Here is an 18,363-nt window from a genome sequence, read left to right on the forward strand (position 1 = left end):
GCCGGCGAGAAGAAAGGGCTTGATCTTTCTCGTTCATCTGACGGCGTGGGAGATTTGGCGTGAGAGAAACCGACGGCTATTCCAGCAGGAGGCAATGACTAAAGCTGCATTCAAGCGCAAGGTCATGGATGAAATCAAGATGTGGAACATGGCTGGTGCTGGCATACCTTTTGACCCAGGCTGAGTTGGCATCAGTAGTCTTCTTTCTTCTCCTTTGTTTTCTTCTTTTGGTGTTGTCCGCTTGGGCGTGTTTATTGTACTCGAATTCTTCTGATCAATAAATTTGACAGATCAACTGTCAACATTTAAAAAAAAAGACAGACAATCTCACACCCCCGAGTGTGCATGTGTAATTACAGAACAAGGCATTTTTTGTAACCATGAGAGAGATCAAAGTGACCATAGTGAGCTCTGGAACATAAACTCAGCGACAAATTAGCCGTTGACGCACACAACTGACCAAAAATTTGGCAACATATATACCAAAAGGCATGGTAGAAAACAAAAATTAACATGGGAGAACCAAGCAGCCATCTTTAACATCATGGTGGCCCCTTTCTAATCCCCTTCCTTTACATGAAGATGAAGACGAAGGCACGTACGTACGTATTTGCACTTAAAAATACGATTTGGAACACAAACAAGCAAACCAAGAAGAAGAAAGCTACCTACACCCACCAAATTGCCCGATCAATGGCGAGATGGGATGAATCAATCAGCATTGTGCATGGAGGAATCGAGGCCCTCCACGCGGCTGCGCACGATGCGGTGGAACACCTCCCGCACCTGCTTCTCCAGCGGCTCCAGCCCTTCCCTCATGGCCGCGCACACGGCGGAGAGCTCCGCCGCGGCCTCCCGCAGGTCGGCCTCCCTGTCCCCGAAGAGCGGGATGGGGGCCGCGTCAATGGCGTCAGCGAGCTTCTGTGTGGCTTTATCAAGCACGTGGATTTCCTTGAGCAGGCCGCAGGAAGAGCGCCTCTCCTTGCGCTTCCCCTCCTCGGCCAGGCGTTCTTGCAGGGTGAGGAGAGGCGGCGCCCAGGGGAATGCGGCGCGCGCTGGCGCCACGGGCAGGTGGTGCGCCAGGAGCGCGCTGGAGCGGTCCGGGCATGGGACGGCGGCGACGAGCGCCCACGCCGTGAAGTGGAGTATGCAGCCCATGGCATAGACCGGCGCCACGAGGCCCCCCTCGTGGGCGCGCGGCGCGGTCAGCCCGGCCCCGATGGCCTGCAGCTGCCGCGACGCCGACCACGCGCGGGACACGCTCCAGGAGAGGGAGCGGAAATGGGACGCCGATGAGGCGGCGGAGGAGCCGGTGGCCGAGCCGCGCGACGGGGACGCGCGAGCGCGGCCGAAGGAGCGGTTGCGGTGGGAGGCGAGGAAGGAGGCGACGCCCCCGCTGGCGGCGGCGGTGGTGTCGTCGACGAGCAGGACGGAGAGCTCGGAGACGGCCTTGCGGGCGCGGCGGAGCTGGCCCTCGTGGATCTCCCCGGGCGCGAGGAGCACGGAGGCGGCGATGTCGGCGAGGCGCTCGAGGCGGCGCACCTGGTCGACGCCGTCGCGGGCCGCGTTGCAGACGTCGAGCGCCTTGACGGCCCTCTCGTGGAACTCGGCGACGAGGCGCTCGGCCGCGGCCGGCAGCGCCCCGCGGCGGCGCGCCTGCGCCAGCACGACCCGGAACTCCTCCTGGCAGAGGATGAAGGCCTCGAGGAGGCGGCGGATCCAGGCGACGGAGAGGATCTCCTCCTGCGCGGGCACTCCCTCGGCCGCCTCCGCGGGCAGCAGGTCCCCGAGGTTGGCGGCCAGGTGGCGCTGGAAGACCTCGAGGTCGGCCTCCTCGCCCGACGCCATGGCCGTGTGGTCACGGCGGAGCGAGAGGAGCGAGCCGAAGGAGAAGGGCGACGGGGAGGACGACGCCCCCTGGTAGTCCGTCACCGGCATGGCCTCCGGCGAGGTCGCCGGCCGAGGGCCGGGCGGATCTCGCGCGCGTGTCCGGGCTTAGCGGGCTAGCGGGCGCGGGGCCCGGCGCATCTGTCGCGGCGACGACGGGGAGGGAATGGAATGGGAATGGGAACGGGGAATGTGGCAATGCGAGTGGGAAGGGAGGATGGAGTTTTATATGAAGGCGTTCATTACTTTAAATGGATTGTTAAATTAAATTAGCAGTGTTTAATAATGAGCTTGTTTTTGGGAGGCTGGGATGGCAGGGGTGCGCTAATCATGAAATGCTTCCACTTATTTATAGGCCGGGGAATTCTTTTGTGCCTGGGATGTTTTCTACGCCTCCTTTTGGGTTGTTTTACCACCAGAAAGTCCTTACCGGTGTTGATATTGCTTTTTATGGTAATAATCGCATGTTTTTAGCATGGCTATTGGATTTCCTTGCTTTGTAAAAAGCAGTTAAGCAACGGATGACAATCTCATTACTCTCCATACCGTACTCAACTCATGCGTGGTGGACACCAGCGGAGCTCTATGAATGTAGTAAAGCAAAATCTTTCCGTATGTGCTTGAGTTACTAGAGAAGGGAGAGAGCGAGAGCGAGAGTGCGTGAGAGCCCTCCCTCCGCCGTGCATCACTCCGACGCCGGCATCCACCTAACCCGTCGCTTGCCGCTCCGGCAGCGCCGGCCACCTCCTCCTTTGTTCTCCGCCCCCGCTCTCTGCTTCCTGGCCATGGCGGAGAGCCCCCGCTCCGTCAACTCCGTGTTCCCTCGGGAGAGGCCCGTCGTCTCTGGTCTGGGGATCTCCTCGGCTTCCGAGAGATCCGCCGAGGACGTGGCTGGCCCGTTGGCGCCCGGCGTGCCACCGGCCGCGCCTCTGCTGGAGGGTGCCGTGCCGGAGACCTGTCGGCGTGTGTCCCCGTGGCAGGCGGCCCCTGCTTCGAAGAAGACCCTATGGAAGAGGAGGGTGGGTGCGGATCTGCCAGCTGGGGCTCCGCGCCGCCCCTCGCCGGTGAGGAAGGAGGTCTCGCCGGAGATGCGGGACAAGTGCTTTCGGTGTCTTGCAAAAGGGCACTTTCTGAAGGACTGCACCAATGAGGTGGTGTGCTTCCGCTGCGGGCTCCCCGGCCATGTCGCCTCGCAGTGCAAGCGGCCGCGCAGCCCGTCGCCGATGGAGGAGCTCCATCGGGATGCGGCGGCTAAGGTGGCTCGCCGTTCTGCGCCGTGGGACGAGGTGGGGTCTGGGTCGGCTAGGCACGCTGCTTCTGCCAGGGCCGCACCACCGCCGCCCTTGGCTGATCCTGCGGCGGACCCGGTGTGGCCGCGGCTCGCCGTGCCGCGCTTGGAGGTGGCGGTTGATCCGAAAATGGAGCCGTCAGAGTTGTGCGTTGTAAGGAGGCCCCGCGCCATGGATGACATTGAGCACCGGCTTCACAAAGCCATGGTGGTGTACATTGGTGGGGACAGGTCGGAGATCTCGCCGGAGCTGGTGAGGCGTGCTCTGAAAGATAGGATGGGCATCCCTGAGGACAGATTTTCGGTGCACAAGTTCTGGCCGGAGGATTTCCTGGTGGTCTTTGCTAGACAGGAGGACAGGAATCTGTTGAGCAGGCGGCCGGTGCTGGAGCTTGATGGGCACAGGTTGTCGTTCCGGCAGTGGATCAGGCAGTCGCAGGCGGTGTTCGCGACCATGCGCTTCAAGGTGAGGTTGGTCATCGAGGGGATCCCGGTGCACGCATGGGAGCTTGAGGTGATTGAGAGTTTGTTGGGCGGTGCATGTATCATCGATTCCATTGCGCCGGAGACCTCTGCTAGCTCAGATCTTGCTGCGTTCAAGTTGCTGCCCTGGACGGCGGACCCGGAGCAAATCCCCACCCGCCGCTGGCTCGCGGTGCCGGTGCCGGAGCCGGAGGAGCAGAGGGCGCTTTTCCAGCCCAAGACTCTGTAATACAAAGTGCTCATACATCTGGACTCTGTGATTTCGTTCCCGGAGGGGGAGGAACCGTGGTTCTTGGGCGGCTCGTCGGACAGTGGCCAAAGCGGCCTGCCGGACTCAGAGATGGATATGGGAGGAGGCGCTAACACGCAGAACTTTGGCTGGCAGTTTGGGGTCCGCGACTCGAGGGGCGACAATGCCGGAGGGACGGGAGGTGGCCGGAGCTATGCCGGCAGCGTGGCCCACGGCGGAGCACCATCATCGGAGTGGAAGATTCCCCCCATGGTCCAGGCTAGAGAGAGATGCCGTGGTGGGGCCGGGGTCCGCGCCCACGATAGGCTGACGGTGCGTCAGTCTACTTTTGACCGGATCGCTTCTGGGCCCGGACAGGTGGATGAGGATGCCACGGGGACAATTCGAATTTCGAATCCCACTGGCGCGTGCGCTTCGAGGAGGCAGGTGGTGGGACAGGTGGTTCCAGAACGGTTCTTTGGAGAAGGGGCGACGATTCCGGCACCAATCATGCAGCAAGCAGTTCTGATGGACTCCCACGCGCGATTTGATGCGACCCTGATGGATAAAGATGTTGAACCCGAGGAGATACGACTTCTGGCAGCCCGGCTAGACATGACCAAGGGCGAGACTGGCGGGTCAGTGTGTCGCCACAGCTGGATGGCCCCACGACGGAGAAGGTGGCGATTGTAGTGGCCCCCACCTTGGTGGTTGGTGAGGGACTGGATCCCAGGTCGGAGGCACGCGACAGGGGAGACAAAGATGCAGCAGTATTGGGAGGCATGGAGGGCCACATGCAGGCTGGGATCTCGCCCTCCACACAGGATCCCATTGGGTGTACGCTGGAGCCAGCCCCACACGGGCCCATCGGAGACCAGGCGGGAAGTAGAGGATCTGTGGGGATCAGTGCCCAGGCTAATTCGCTGGGTGAGTTGGTGCCAATGATTGGCACGGATGCCCAAACAGGCGGGGACAAGGGGGCCCCTGGACAAGTGGCGTCCATGCAGGAGTTCGAGGCCGCCCAGCTAATTCCTCACGTAAACAGCGACATGCAAAACGTGGAGTTGGCATGCAATGGTGGCATGAAGCCACAGGAGGTCGCTGCTTTCGGAAAACTAAAGTGGTTCTGCAATGCCCTTGTCCGCAAGTTGGCACCCCCTCTCCTTCAGGAAGTGCAATCATCGCTGAGACCGGAAGCAGAACCATTCACGCCACGGCGTACTACATGAGGCGCCAAGCGCGCGATGTCGTCGATTCCCGCGAAGGCTACACAGGCGGAGAACGTGCTCATGCGGGCACCAGATCTGGTCCCGGAAGATTTAGAAGGAAATGGGGACTCAATTGCTGAGCTTGCGGACATCTTCGACACCCCTCTCCGCGAGCAGCATATCAAAGTGATCACCGCCCTGTTTGGGAAGGAGGTCCCTCCGGCTTGCGAATTGAGGGCCTGCAACATGGTGGTGGCAACCCCAGCTTGATGGTTGGGTTCGGTAGTGGGCGGTCCTCATCACTATATCCATGGATCCTAACCCACATGTGTTGTGTTGGAACGTGAGGGGCCTTAACAACCCTGCCAAGAAGCATGCCGTTAGGGAGTTTGTAGTGGCGGCCAAGGTTAGCCTTGTGTGTCTCCAAGAGACGAAACTAGATGTATTCGATCCTTTCACCGTTATGCAATGCATTGGCCCATCGTTCGATGGGTTTGACTATGTGCCGGCTGAGGAGACTCGTGGGGGCATCCTACTTGCTTGGGATAACACGATGCTATCCGTGCATAACATCGTGCGCGATACCAACTCTATCACAGGTCTCGTTCATGACAAGGGAGGATCGACTTGGTGGGTCACGGCGGTGTACGGGTCGCAAGGAGAGCACCCCAAAACTCAATTTCTATGCGATCTTCATGCTTTGCACGCGGCCTGCCCTGGGCCGTTGATGGTTTTGGGAGACTTCAATATGATTCTTCGGGCGGAGGACAAGAGCAACAATAATATCAACAGACGAATCATGAGGAGATTTAAGGAGTTTGTGGACAATAATGAACTTAAGGAGGTTTACATGCACGGCCGGAGATTCACGTGGACAAATGAAAGGGATCAACAGGTGATGACAAAGATCGATCGTGTGTTGGTGACTGTGGACTGGGAGCTTTCTCATCCGGATGTCCTCCTCCAAGCTCTGTCCACTAACATTTCGGACCATGCCCCGCTCCACCTGTCTACTTTAGCTCCTTTCTGCCACAAGAGAAGATTCCGTTTCGAGATGTACTGGACCAAACTAGAGGGGTTTGATCAAGCTGTTCGAGATGCATGGGTATGTGACGAGAACATAGTGGATCCTTTCAAGAGGATGGATGCGCTCTTGAGAAATACGGCTGTCGCACTACAAGCCTGGGGACAGAGGAAGACTGGTAACATCAAGACACAGATCGCTATTGCCAACTATGTCATTCTCAAGTTCAACCGCGCCATGGAGATGCGTGCTCTCACTCCCGCCGAGCTTTGGCTTCGCAAGACTATCAAACTGGCACTCTTGGGGCTGTCCTCTTTGCAACGTACCATCGAGCGTCAACGCTCACGGCTACGATGGATCCGGGAAGGTGACGCGAACACTAAGCTCTTTCAGGCCGTGGCAAATGGGCGGAGATCAAAAAATTTCATCCCTCACATTAGGCACAACGAGGAGCTCATTACTGAGCAAGAGAGGAAGGGTGAAATCTTCACCGAGGCTTACGAGCAGTTGCTGGGTCATGCAACGACCAGGGAGGCAAATCTAGACCTCAATTTCCTGGGTATGGAGACTCACGATCTTGGCGAGCTTGAGAACATTTTCACGGAGGAAGAAGTTTGGAACACCATCAAGGAACTGCCACCAGATCGGGCCCCTGGGCCGGATGGTTTCATTGCTGCTTTTTATCAGAGGGCATGGCCGATCATAAAGAACGATGTTATGGCGATGATGATGAAGTTGTATGTGCAGGATGGGAGGGGTTTTGGAAGGTCAACAAAGCACATAGTATGCTCATCCCTAAGAAATCCGATGCGGAGCTGGTTGGGGATTTTCGTCCTATCAGCCTTACCCACAGCGCTGCTAAGCTTTTCGCCAAGATGCTGGCTAACCGTGCGAGGAGAAGAATGAAGGAAATTGTCACGGCCAATCAGTCAGCGTTTATATGTGGCGGGCACCTGCATGACAACTTCCTCCTTGTGAGGCAAGTGGCCAGAAAGATCCATGCACGTAAAGAAGCTGGGGTGTTCCTGAAATTAGACATATCGAGGGCGTTTGGCTTTATATCTTGGCCCTTCCTGTTTGAAGTTATGAGGCGCAAAGGTTTTGGTCAGAGATGGTTAGCATGGATCGCCATCCTTCTGCGCACGGCCTCTACTAAAGTGCTCGTCAATGGCGTTCCTGGCAGGAGCTTTTTGCTCGCCCAAGGTCTGAGACAAGGCGACCCAGTGTCCCCTCTTTTGTTCATCATTGCGATGGATGCGCTCTCCTGCATCATGGTAAAGGGCGCAGAGGAAGGTGTTATGAAGCCATTTACAGGTATCAGGCCTCATCAAAGTGTGTCGATTTACCAGACGACGTGGCTCTGTTTGTCAGGCCAAACGAGGTCGATCTCAGGTTCGTGACCATGGCGCTTAAAGCTTTTGGAGGTGCGTCTGGGCTGAGGGTTAACTATGGAAAGTCATCTGCTATTCTCATCCACGGTGAAGAGGAAGATAGGATCAGGGTTTCTATCCTACTGCAGTGCGAGTTGGGGAAGTTTCCCTGCAAATACCTTGGATTGCAACTCGCCATACACCAGCTAAAGAAGACGGATTGGCAACCCATGTTGGATAGAGCGAAGAAGTGTGCTCCTGGTTGGCAACGAAGTTTGCTACAAATATCCGGGCGCCTTGTGTTGGTCAAGTCGGTGGTCGCGGCGAAACCTATCCACCATTTCATGATCACTGACGCACCAGCATGGGTGTTCGAGGAGCTTGACAAATGGATGAGAGCATTCTTCTGGGCGGGGAAGGATCAGGTCTCGGGTGGCAATTGCATGGTGGCTTGGAATGCGGTCTGCAAGCCGACGTGCTTCGGAGGGCTCGGCATCAAGAACCTTAAGTTGTAGGGGCTCGCACTTAGGGTTCGATGGGAATGGTTGAAACGCATGGATCCGGAGAGACCTTGGCAGGGCCTGCGCATGATTGAGGATGAGGATGCCCGAGCTGTTTTTGACAGCATGGTTAAGATTGAGGTGGGCGAGGGCACTAAGGTTCTCTTCTGGTGGGACCGGTGGATTCATGGCTTTGCGGTGACTGATATTGCACCCATGATCCACGCTTTGGTTGACACTCGTACAAGGAACAAACGTACGATCAGTGAAGGGTTGGAGAATGGCCGATGGCTACATGATATTAATGGGGAGCTGAATTTTGTTGGCCATTTGCAGCTGGTGCACCTGAATCTGGCCATTAACACAGTGCAAAGGGATCCGAGCAATCCAGACTGTTTTTCTTGGCCTGCTGACCCTTCTGGATTATACTCTGCCAAGTCAACCTATCAAAGACTCTGCCTCGGTGATGAAAGGGCTCCGTATGCCTCCTGCATCTGGAAAAGTTGGGCACTATTGAAGTGTAAAATCTTCATCTGGCTGGCTGTGCAGCACCGTATTTGGACCTCTGACCGAAGGGCAAAGCATGGATTACAAGACCGCCCGTCTGCATGCTACACATGCTTGCAAGATGAAGACAACTCCGAACACATCTTGGTACAATGTGGCTATGCTCGACAGGTGTGGCACACCTGCTTTCAAGACCTAGCCCTAAATACGCGGGCTCCGGTGGTGGATGATACCTTCCTCGATTGGTGGATCGAGACTAGGACGGGGATGCCTAAGGGTCTTAAGAGAGGCTACGACACGTTCGTCATCGTGGTCGGATGGGAGTTGTGGAAGCAACGGAACGCGCGTGTGTTCAATAGGCTACAGCAACAGCGAACCCCAAGAGAATTGGTTGACGAGATATTCAGAGCAGTAAAGCAATGGAGACAAGCCGGTGTAGGAGTTGAAGGTTTAACACATTTTATGAGAAAGTAGCTCTAGAGAGTAGTGTAGTTTGGATGTAATGGGTGTTGGCCGAGCTTAGATCATAACATCTAGCTCGTGCCTCTCTTGTAAATTCTTTCTATCTTCTATAAAGATAAGATACGCCATTGGCGTATTCTCGAAAAAAACAATTTGTTAGCATTCCCAACGAGCAACGCACAAGCAATGAGCGCGAGCACGGGGCCCCGATGGACATGGGGCAGCGGGACGCGCCGGGGAGAACGCAAGCTCTGCCACGTGGGGCTCATTGCCGACCCGGTCCGCTCCGGGCTGCCCCTCGCTGCACTGCACGGGAATGTTCTCACCTTTCCACAGGGCACAGGCCAGCAAGCACCCCGGCCATGTCCACCAGCACAGGTCACGGCGAGCATGTCCGGTCGTTGGTCCGCGCGTTGAGTTGACCAGCGAATCCCCGTCCACGACGGGTGGGACAGTTATGTCGGTTGGAGCTGTCGCTTGCTTGCCGGGCCCCGCGTACCGGTGACGCCAAGCCTTTTTTTAGAAGCAGATCGAGCTGGCGGATGATTCGCATTCTGGTACTACTACTAGTAATGTTCACAGTTAAAAGGGGAGTCTGCTTTATGATGATGGATTTAGAGTTGGCACCTTCGTTTCGCCTCCCTTGTTTCCTCCCACCCATCTCTCTCTTCTTTTTCTCCAAAATATCAGATCTATTATAAGATTCATCCGAAGGACAAAGCACCGCAAATATACTAAAAATTACATCGAAGTCTATAAACAATAGAACGACCATTGCCGCCGCCAGAACAAGCTGCCGATGTGCCGCTGTCGCCGTTCCCATGCCGGAGCCGGCTGAGCTTGTCGATGACAGCCGGGAAATTTTTGTGCACGCGCCCCTAAAGACTGGTGTTCGGGAGCCACGGTCGTGGCCATTGAATCGATCTTATTGAACGTGATATGGTCTCTAGCCTTGTATAGTTGACTTCTAGAGATATGGTAGGATTAGTTGGCTTGTCACGCAAGACATCTTGTGTATATATTGTGAGCAGCTCCGAGAAATACAATTAAGTTGCATCCCATATCTTTTCTACATGGTATCAGTTTTCATCGCGATCTTCCTCGCTTCCGCTCCTCCCTGTAGCCGCCGTTGCCACCCCTCCCAAACCCTAGCGTCGCCGCCTCCCCCAAACCCTACACCGCCGCTGCTGCTCCCTCCCGTAGCCACCGCCGCCCCTCCCCTACCCTTGGTCGCCATCTTCTCCCCCACCACCACGTAAACCGTAACACCGCCGCTACCCCCTCCCTCTCACCGCCACCATGTCCCGCTCCAAGGCCGATCCATCCGACGCCGGTTCCTTCGCTGGCGCCATGTTCACCTCCGACTACCTCAACGAGCTCCACATCAAAGATCACGTGCCCGTCGTCCTCGACCTCGACTCGCCATCCTACAACGCATGGCGCACCTACTTCGCGCTCTTGTTCCGCTCCTACCGTCTCATCGAGCATGTTGACGGGAGCGTCGACTTCCGTTACATGAAGGACGACGACGAGTGGCTTGCCATGGACGCTTGCATCGTCAAGTGGCTCTTCCTCACCATCTCACGGGGTCTCTTCGACATGGTGAACTCTCGTGACCCATCGACGTACGCCGTGTGGACATGCTTGTGCGACCTCTTCCTCGATAATCAACTCCAACGCCGTGTTTTCCTCCGAGGGGAGTTCTTCACTCTTCAGCAAAACGATCTCTCGATCGATGAGTACTGCACGCGCTGAAAGTTCTCGCCGACGAGTTGCGCGGCGTCGGCATGACCATCAACGACTCCGTCCTCCTCACCAACCTCCTTCAGGGCCTCCACCCCGACCTCGGCCAGTCCGCCGCTAACCTCTCCCTCGTCATGCGGACGTATGCCAAGGCCGTTGCATATCTTTGCATGGAGGAGAAGCGCCTTCGCCACTCTGCTCGGCAGGCGACCCACACCGCGCTCCACGTCGGCCTCGTCGCCGGCCACGGCATGCCTCCAACCCCGCCCGCGCCTCGACCTCCTGCTCCGACCCCTCCACCCGCGCCCGCCCCCTTTGGTGGTCGCAAGCGGAAGGGTCACGGGGGTCGGCCCCGCAACTCCAACACGGCGCTGCGCGCTTCCGCGAACCCCGCGGCAATCCCTACTCCACCCTGGTTGTCGGGGTACAACCCCTGGACGGGCGTCGTGCATGCTTACTCCATGCCCGTCCCCGTCCCCTGCTCCGGGCATCCATGGTGCACGGCCGACCTCTCACCAGGCGCTGCTTATTGCGCCCGCCCCAGGTCCTGCGGCATATAGCGACGCCGCGGCCTACAGCGGCTCTCTAGCGTACGGTGCGTATGGCGGTACACCCGACAGTGTTTGGGACCCGGCACTCCTCTCTGCCCTTCACGCTGCACCCTCGCCAAGCAACTACAATGGAGGTGGCGGTCCGTACATGGACACCGGCGCCGCCGCTCACATGCCTTCTAACCCAGTATCCTCTCTCGTGCCTCCCCTATCCTTTCAACTCTCGCATCGTGGTTGGTGATGGCACCTCTCTTCCCATCACTAATCACGTTTCGTCCTCCCTTTCGTTTCCCTCTCCATCTTTAACTCTTAATAATGTGCTTGTCTCACCATCCTTAATCAAAAACCAAACACCAAATCTCGTCGTTGCGTACGCACGACGAGAAACCCTAACCTCGCCGCTTCGAGGAGCTGGTAGGAATCTACGGCGGAGCTCCGTCTAATCTGTCCCGACGAACGAACTTGAGGAGGACCGGATCCCGGAAGATCGAATCGAAGAAGTGTCGCCCTTGTGAGAACCAAAACCCTACCTATCTAAGTCGAGACACCAGGAATACCCTCCCCGCCACCGGTAGCTGGAGCAGCACGCGCGCGGGGGGTGGGGGGTGCGCGAATCCACAGTCTCGCCGGCGGAGATCGAAGGGAAGAAGGCTTTCCCTAGTCGCCTTGCGAGAGGGGAAAGAAAAAGTTGTGGGATCTCTACAACCGTGCCTCCGCCATGGTTGATGGTTCTCCCACCTCTCTTTCTCTCTCTCACGCGCGCACACACACAAAAAACCTCTTGTCTCCTTTTTTTGAAACATGCATGAGGATTTCGCGTCGATGCATTAAGAGAGAAAAAGAGTGAGAATTACAAGATGCCAACCCATAGGCTAGCCAAAACTCTTGTCCACCATCTACCACACACACCTAAGACACATTACTCGTGTTCACCCACAATTCCACGAATTACTTGCCTCCTCTGCCAGGCAAACCGCCACACTTTCCATTCATAGGCGATCCTAACCATCAGTCCATTGATGGCCATGGCTATCTTGTCAAAAAATCTATCGTTGCTTTCCTTCAAAATGGAGTTCAAAACTAGGATGATATAAGAATTCATCTCCTTCTTGTCGCGGTGCTAGACATTGTCCACCAGTCCACCAACACATCCTACTAGGAAGGGGTGAAGCTTTCCCAACCTTTGACCCTCAACGCCTCAAACCATACTTTAGGAACGAAGTATGTCTACCAGAGGGGGCGAATGGAAGTTCCAAATTTCTTCGGAAATCTCAAAACTCTCGGAACCCAGCAGCGGAGCTAATGAAAAATAAACTACAGTGAGCTAAAATTACATACCGAATGGGAAATAAAGCATGCATCGAGACAAATTACATGAAGAAAATCAGATTGAATGTAAACATGGGTAGCATAGGAAACCAGTGGTGCTCGATGGCAACATCGTATTTGTTCGACCAGTTCGTCCTTCTGCACAAGGACTACGTCCGGTTGGAGGGTTGTGACTTAACGCGGAAGATAAACTCTCTTCACCCTATTCTCCTCGACAATTGGTTTGTCAACCAATGTCGATCACTCGTGGTAGATACTTGAGGCGTTCTCCGAACCTTTACAGATTTCTTCTTCGAGAATCACAATTACTCTTGGTCTCTGAAGAGATTGACACCAAACCGTCTACAGAGTTTGCAGCTCTCAAGAGTAATAGGCGGAGCGTACTGGACTTAGTTTTGAGTGATGCTGAACCACTACCTAATTCTGCCAACCAACACGTTTACAATGGTCGGATTTTAGAGCAATGATAACATTATTGAGGAACAACTAATGCTAAATCCTCGGTCTGAGACAAATCTCTCGCAGCGAAGAAGATCACAGTCTCTTGCTGGAAAGTATTTGCTCAGAACACAAAGAGATTTCTCTCGCAACTTTCATAGGATTTGGTTCCTCGACAATCAACTCCAATGTCGTGTTTTCCTCCAAGGGGAGTTCTTCACTCTGCAGCAAAACAATCTCTCGATCGATGAGTACTGCACGTGCTGAAGGTTCTCGCCGACGAGTTGCGCGACGTCGGCATGAACATCGACTACTCCGTCCTCCTCACCAACCTCCTTCAGGGCCTCCACCCCTACCTCGACCAGTTCGCCGCTAACCTCTCCCTCGTCATGCCGACGTATGCCAAGGCCGTCACATATCTTTGCATGGAGGCGAAGCGCCATCGCCACTCTGCTCGGCGGGCGACCCACACCGCGCTCCGCGCCGGCCTCGCTGCCGGCCACAGCGCGCCTCCAACCGCGCCCGCGCCTCGACCTCCTGGTCCGACCCCGCCACTCGCGCCCGCTCCCTCTGGTGGTCACAAGCGGAAGGGTCGCAGGGGTCGCCCCTGCAACTCCAACACGGCGCCGCGCGCTTCCGCGAACCCCGCGACAATCCCTACTCCACCCTGGCTGTCGGGGTACAACCCCTGGATGGGCGTCGTGCATGCTTACTCCATGCATGTCCCCCGTCCCTTGCTCCGGGCATCCTTGGTGCACGACCAACCTCTCATCAGGCGCTGCTTACCGTGCCCGCCCTCGGTCCTGCGGCATATAGCGGGGCCACAGCCTACGGTGGCTCTCTGGCGTACGGTGCGTATGGCGGTACACCCGACAGTGTTTGGGACATGGCACTCCTCTCCGCCCTTCATGCTGCACCCTCGCCAAGCAACTACAACGGAGGTGGCGGTCGGTACATGGATACTGGCGCCGCCGCTCACATGGCTTCTAACCCAGTATCCTCTCTCGTGCCTCCCCTATCCTTTCAACTCTCGCATCGTGGTTGGTGATGGCACCTCTCTTCCCATCACTCATCACGGTTCGTCCTCCCTTCCGTTTCCCTCTTCATCTTTAACTCTTAATAATGTGCTTGTCTCACCATCCTTAATCAAAAACCAAACACCAAATCTCGCCGTTGTGTATGCACGACGAGAAACCCTAACCTCGCCGCTTCGAGGAGCTGGTAGGAATCTACGGTGGAGCTCCATCTAATCTGTTCCGATGAACGAACTTGAGGAGGACCGGATCCCGGAAGATTGACTTGAAGAAGAAGCGTCGTCCTTGTGAGAACCAAAACCCTGCCTATCTAAGCCGAGGCACCAGGAATACCCTCCCCGCCACCGGTTGCTGGAGCAGCACGCGCGCGGGGGATGGGGGGTGCGCGAATCCACAGTCTCGCCGGCGGAGATCGAAGGGAAGAAGGCTTTCCCTAGTCGTCTTGCAAGAGGGGAAAGAAAAAGTTGTGAGATCTCTACAACCGCGCCTCCGCCATGGTTGATGGTTCTCCCACCTCTCTCTCTCTCTCTCTCTCTCGCACACACACACACAAAACCTCTTGTCTCCTTTTTTGAAACATGCACGAGGATTGCGCGTCGATGCATTAAGAGAGAAAAAGAGTGAGAATTACAAGAGGCCAGCCCATAGGCTAGCCAAAACTCTTGTCCACCATCTACCACACACACCTAAGACACATTACTCATGTTCACCCACAATTCCACAAATTACTTGCCTCCTCTACCAGGCAAACTGCCACACTTACCATTCGTAGGCGATCCTAACCATCAGTCCATTGACGGCCATGACTATCTTGTCGAAAACTCTCTCATTGCTTTCCTTCAAAATGGAGTTCAAAACTAGGATGATATAAAAATTCATCTCCTTCTTGTCGCGGTGCCAGCCGTTGTCCACCAGTCCACCAACACATCCTACTAGGAAGGGGTGAAGCTTTCCCAACCTTTGACCCTCAATGCCTCAAACCATACTTTAGGAACGAAGTATGTCTACCAAAGGGGGGGTGAATGGGAGTTCCAAATTTCTTTGGAAATCTCAAAACTCTTGGAACCCAACAGCGGAGCTAATGAAAAATAAACTACAGTGAGCTAAAACTAGATACCGAATGGAAACTAAAGCATGCATCGAGACAAATTACATGAAGGAAATCAGATTGAATGTAAACATGGGTAGTAGAGGAAACCAGTGGTGCTCGATGGCGACAGGGTATTTGTTCGACCAGTTCGTCCTTCTGCACAAGGACTACGTCTGGTTGGAGGGCTGTGACTTAACGCGGAAGATAATCTCTCTTCACCCTATTCTCCTCGACAATTGGTTCGTCAACCAATGTCGATCACTCGTGGTAGATAATTGAGGCGATATTTTAACCTTTACAGACTTCTTCTTCGAGAACCACAATTACTCTTGGTCTCTAAAGAGATTGACACCAAATCGTCTAGAGAGTTTGCAGCTCTCAAGAGTAATAGGCGGAGCGTACTGGACTTAGATTTGAGTGATGCTGAACCACTATCTAATTCTGCCAACCGACACATTTACAATAGTTGGATTTTAGAGCAACGGTAACATTATTGAGGAACAAGTAATGCTAACTCCTCGGTCTGAGACAAATCTCTCGCAGCGAAGAAGATCACAGTCTCTTGCTGGAAAGTATTTGCTCAGAACACAAAGAGATTTCTCTCGCAACTTTCATAGGATTTGGGTTTAGCATCAAAGAACCGAAGTTTTGAATGCTATACCCCTCTTAACAGTATGGTGATCCTATGACTCAATAAAGCGAAGAAGAACAATGAAATAAATGCTACGTCTTCACTTCGTCTTCAATCTCCTCGGACGTAGTCATTTTCCTCGAACAAACACCAAACCAATTGCTTCACTTCATAAATATTTGAAGGGTCACTCTTGTTAACATAATCTTCGGTGATAAACTTCGCTGCACCACAGGGACATTATCTTTGTCATTTTCATCAAACTCCTCGTGATCTCAGGGACTTGTTACTTTGCGTGCACTAGCAAACACATAAGTCCCATACTATTTATGTCAACAAACTCCAAAACATAAGGGGCCTATCATTGCACCAACAATCTCCCCCTTTTTGGACGGTTGTTGACAAAACAGATAATCATTGAAGTGAATATAGATAAGTGAGAAGTAATTAGAACAAGAGTGAAATAGCGGTACTTGGCTCGATGATGAAATATACTCCCCCTAGATGTATGTAGGGTAACATATATGAGATAAAATCTCCTGCAATTCATTGAAGTATATAGAGGAAATTTCAATCATTGGAGATGATGATTTGCATTGATGATATATGATCCATCTTGATTGTAATGCAATCATTCATTACTTCTGATAAAAATTCCACCTACAAAACAAATGCTTCGAGAGAAATAATGTAGCATGTGAGGTTATTAACATTACAACACATAAGTTTTACATCACAGATCAGATAGTCTTTAAGGCACAGGTTTCAAATGTCACGCAAAACCAAACCAACAAAACACAAGAAGCAAATCCATCGAAACTTGGTGTAATTCTCCCCCTTTTGTCAACTAGTGTAAAAAAGGTGACAAATAACATGAGTGCAGAAGCGGTGAACTTGATTCACTTTGTGGCATCTCCAGAAGAACTGTTGGAAGAGACTTCAGATTTGGAAGTGACTGGCTCAACGTCATCTTCAACGACAGCAGATGTTTCTTCAAGAATAGCGGCTTGATGCTGAGATGATGAAGGCACATTTGGATTAGCCACTTGAGTCAAACGTGAAAGAACATTTCCTTCGGCCGGTTTCTCTATCGGTGGGTAACTTTAGATTCACCGATCAACTTGTGAAGGTTAATATGTAGAAGATCAGTAGTTGGCTCTCGAGCTGGTAGTGGAGGAGTACTGTGAGTTTGATAATCTTCAACTGAGAGGCCTTTGTCAATGTATTCATTGAGTGCTTTTAGATTAGCATCTAGGAGTTGTTTCTTAGTGCAGAATTTGCGAAGTAACTTCCAGAGCCGTTTCTTGTTCTCATCAGCAATTAGATGTGTGATTCTGGTTCGATTGTTGATAGCATTCAGCTCGGCAGCAAGGTGTTCTTTCTCTTGTCGATCTTCATCAATGTGTTTTAGCAACTGTTGTTGCGTGTGCATACTAACTTCGAGCTATGATGAAGGTTGATGAGTAACCGTTCGGTCGCGCCGAGGCAGACGTGGCCCATGGAATCCTTTGTGATAATCTTGAGGGCTTGACTTAGGCGACTGACCCAAAGAAATATCTTGCATGACTTGCAGGGTGTCCCGAACAGGAGGAATAAAGCTTTTATGGCTAGCCTTGGCCAAATACTCGGTTTTCATGGAATAATCAACCACTTTCTGAATCCATGGGGCATAAACTTTGAGGGTTTTCGGATACTGAGCAGAATCTTTCAATTTGCGCAGAAACATATCCTCAACATCAAAGACATATCTCTCGGAGATGGCATAGATTGCATTTTGAAGAACATCTGAGATTGTACCGTCAGTATTCATCCCGACCAGGGGGCAGATGGTATAAGTGAGCATGTGATAGAGAGTTTGATTCTCGAAGGTTAATGCTCTGGCTTGGGAGGACCATTGTAGTCATGAATCTTTTCTTTGTCCATAGTGCACTGAAACATATCATTTGAAATAGCATCGATGTTCTGCACTTGGATTTCAGTTTTACCATGCTCAAAACAAGGGAAATGAAAGTGCGAAATAAAATCCCTGGAGGTACACTTGATGCGTTGTCGTTTGGTCATCCATTCCATGATCCATTTGGAGTTGTCAGATTCATCACCGGAGATGTATAAGGTTGCATAGAACTGAAGAACAAGCTCTTGTTCCATGGATGTCCGAATGCAAACACATTGGTGAGGCAGAAATCTTCCATATCTTGAAACAGCTGATCAAAGCAACCAATACCCTTCATAGCAATGATATTTGAAAATTCATGAGGGAATATCTTCTTGAGGTCATATAGAATTCGAGAATAATATATGGCATGTTCCTGGATCCAGAAACGAGGTGATTTAGATGTGTGTGGCCCACTGTAAGGACTTTCTGGAAATAATTGAGGGTGCGTATTCCGATTGAATAATGGTCCCTTGGCACCAGCACCAGTCTTGAACAAAGGCAGTTCTTCACCAGGAAATGGATATTTGAGTTCATCCTCGACTGGAATCACTTCATCTCCATATATCACGGAGTCTGTATGACGAGCAGAAACTGATTTATATCTGGACAGACCAGCATTTGAAATTCTTTGTGTTGTGTCAATGGAAATTCGC

General features: G+C 53.3%; 1 protein-coding gene and 2 pseudogenes across 1 annotated transcript; 2 read left to right on the plus strand and 1 right to left on the minus strand.

The window, feature by feature from the left end:
• Positions 1–456: 456 nt before the first annotated feature.
• Positions 457–2,127, minus strand: LOC125508353 (protein BYPASS1-LIKE pseudogene; annotated as a pseudogene).
• Positions 2,128–2,672: 545 nt separating this feature from the next.
• LOC147971009 (uncharacterized) lies at positions 2,673–5,116 on the plus strand (annotated as a pseudogene).
• A 5,141-nt stretch (positions 5,117–10,257) lies between these two features.
• Positions 10,258–10,713, plus strand: LOC147971010 (uncharacterized). The gene has a single exon (XM_087523780.1). It carries the CDS (start codon positions 10,258–10,260, stop codon positions 10,711–10,713), a length of 456 nt encoding a protein of 151 aa, XP_087379906.1.
• Positions 10,714–18,363: the final 7,650 nt, after the last annotated feature.

This window comes from Triticum urartu, chromosome 5A (assembly GCF_056163025.1).
Source record: "Triticum urartu cultivar PI428250 chromosome 5A, HENAU_Tu73, whole genome shotgun sequence".
Lineage (NCBI taxonomy): Eukaryota > Viridiplantae > Streptophyta > Magnoliopsida > Poales > Poaceae > Triticum > Triticum urartu.

Excerpts from the sequence above, each read along its gene's own strand:
- LOC147971010 (XM_087523780.1), top strand. The coding sequence starts at position 10,258 with ATGTCCCGCTCCAAGGCCGATCCATCCGACGCCGGTTCCTTCGCTGGC.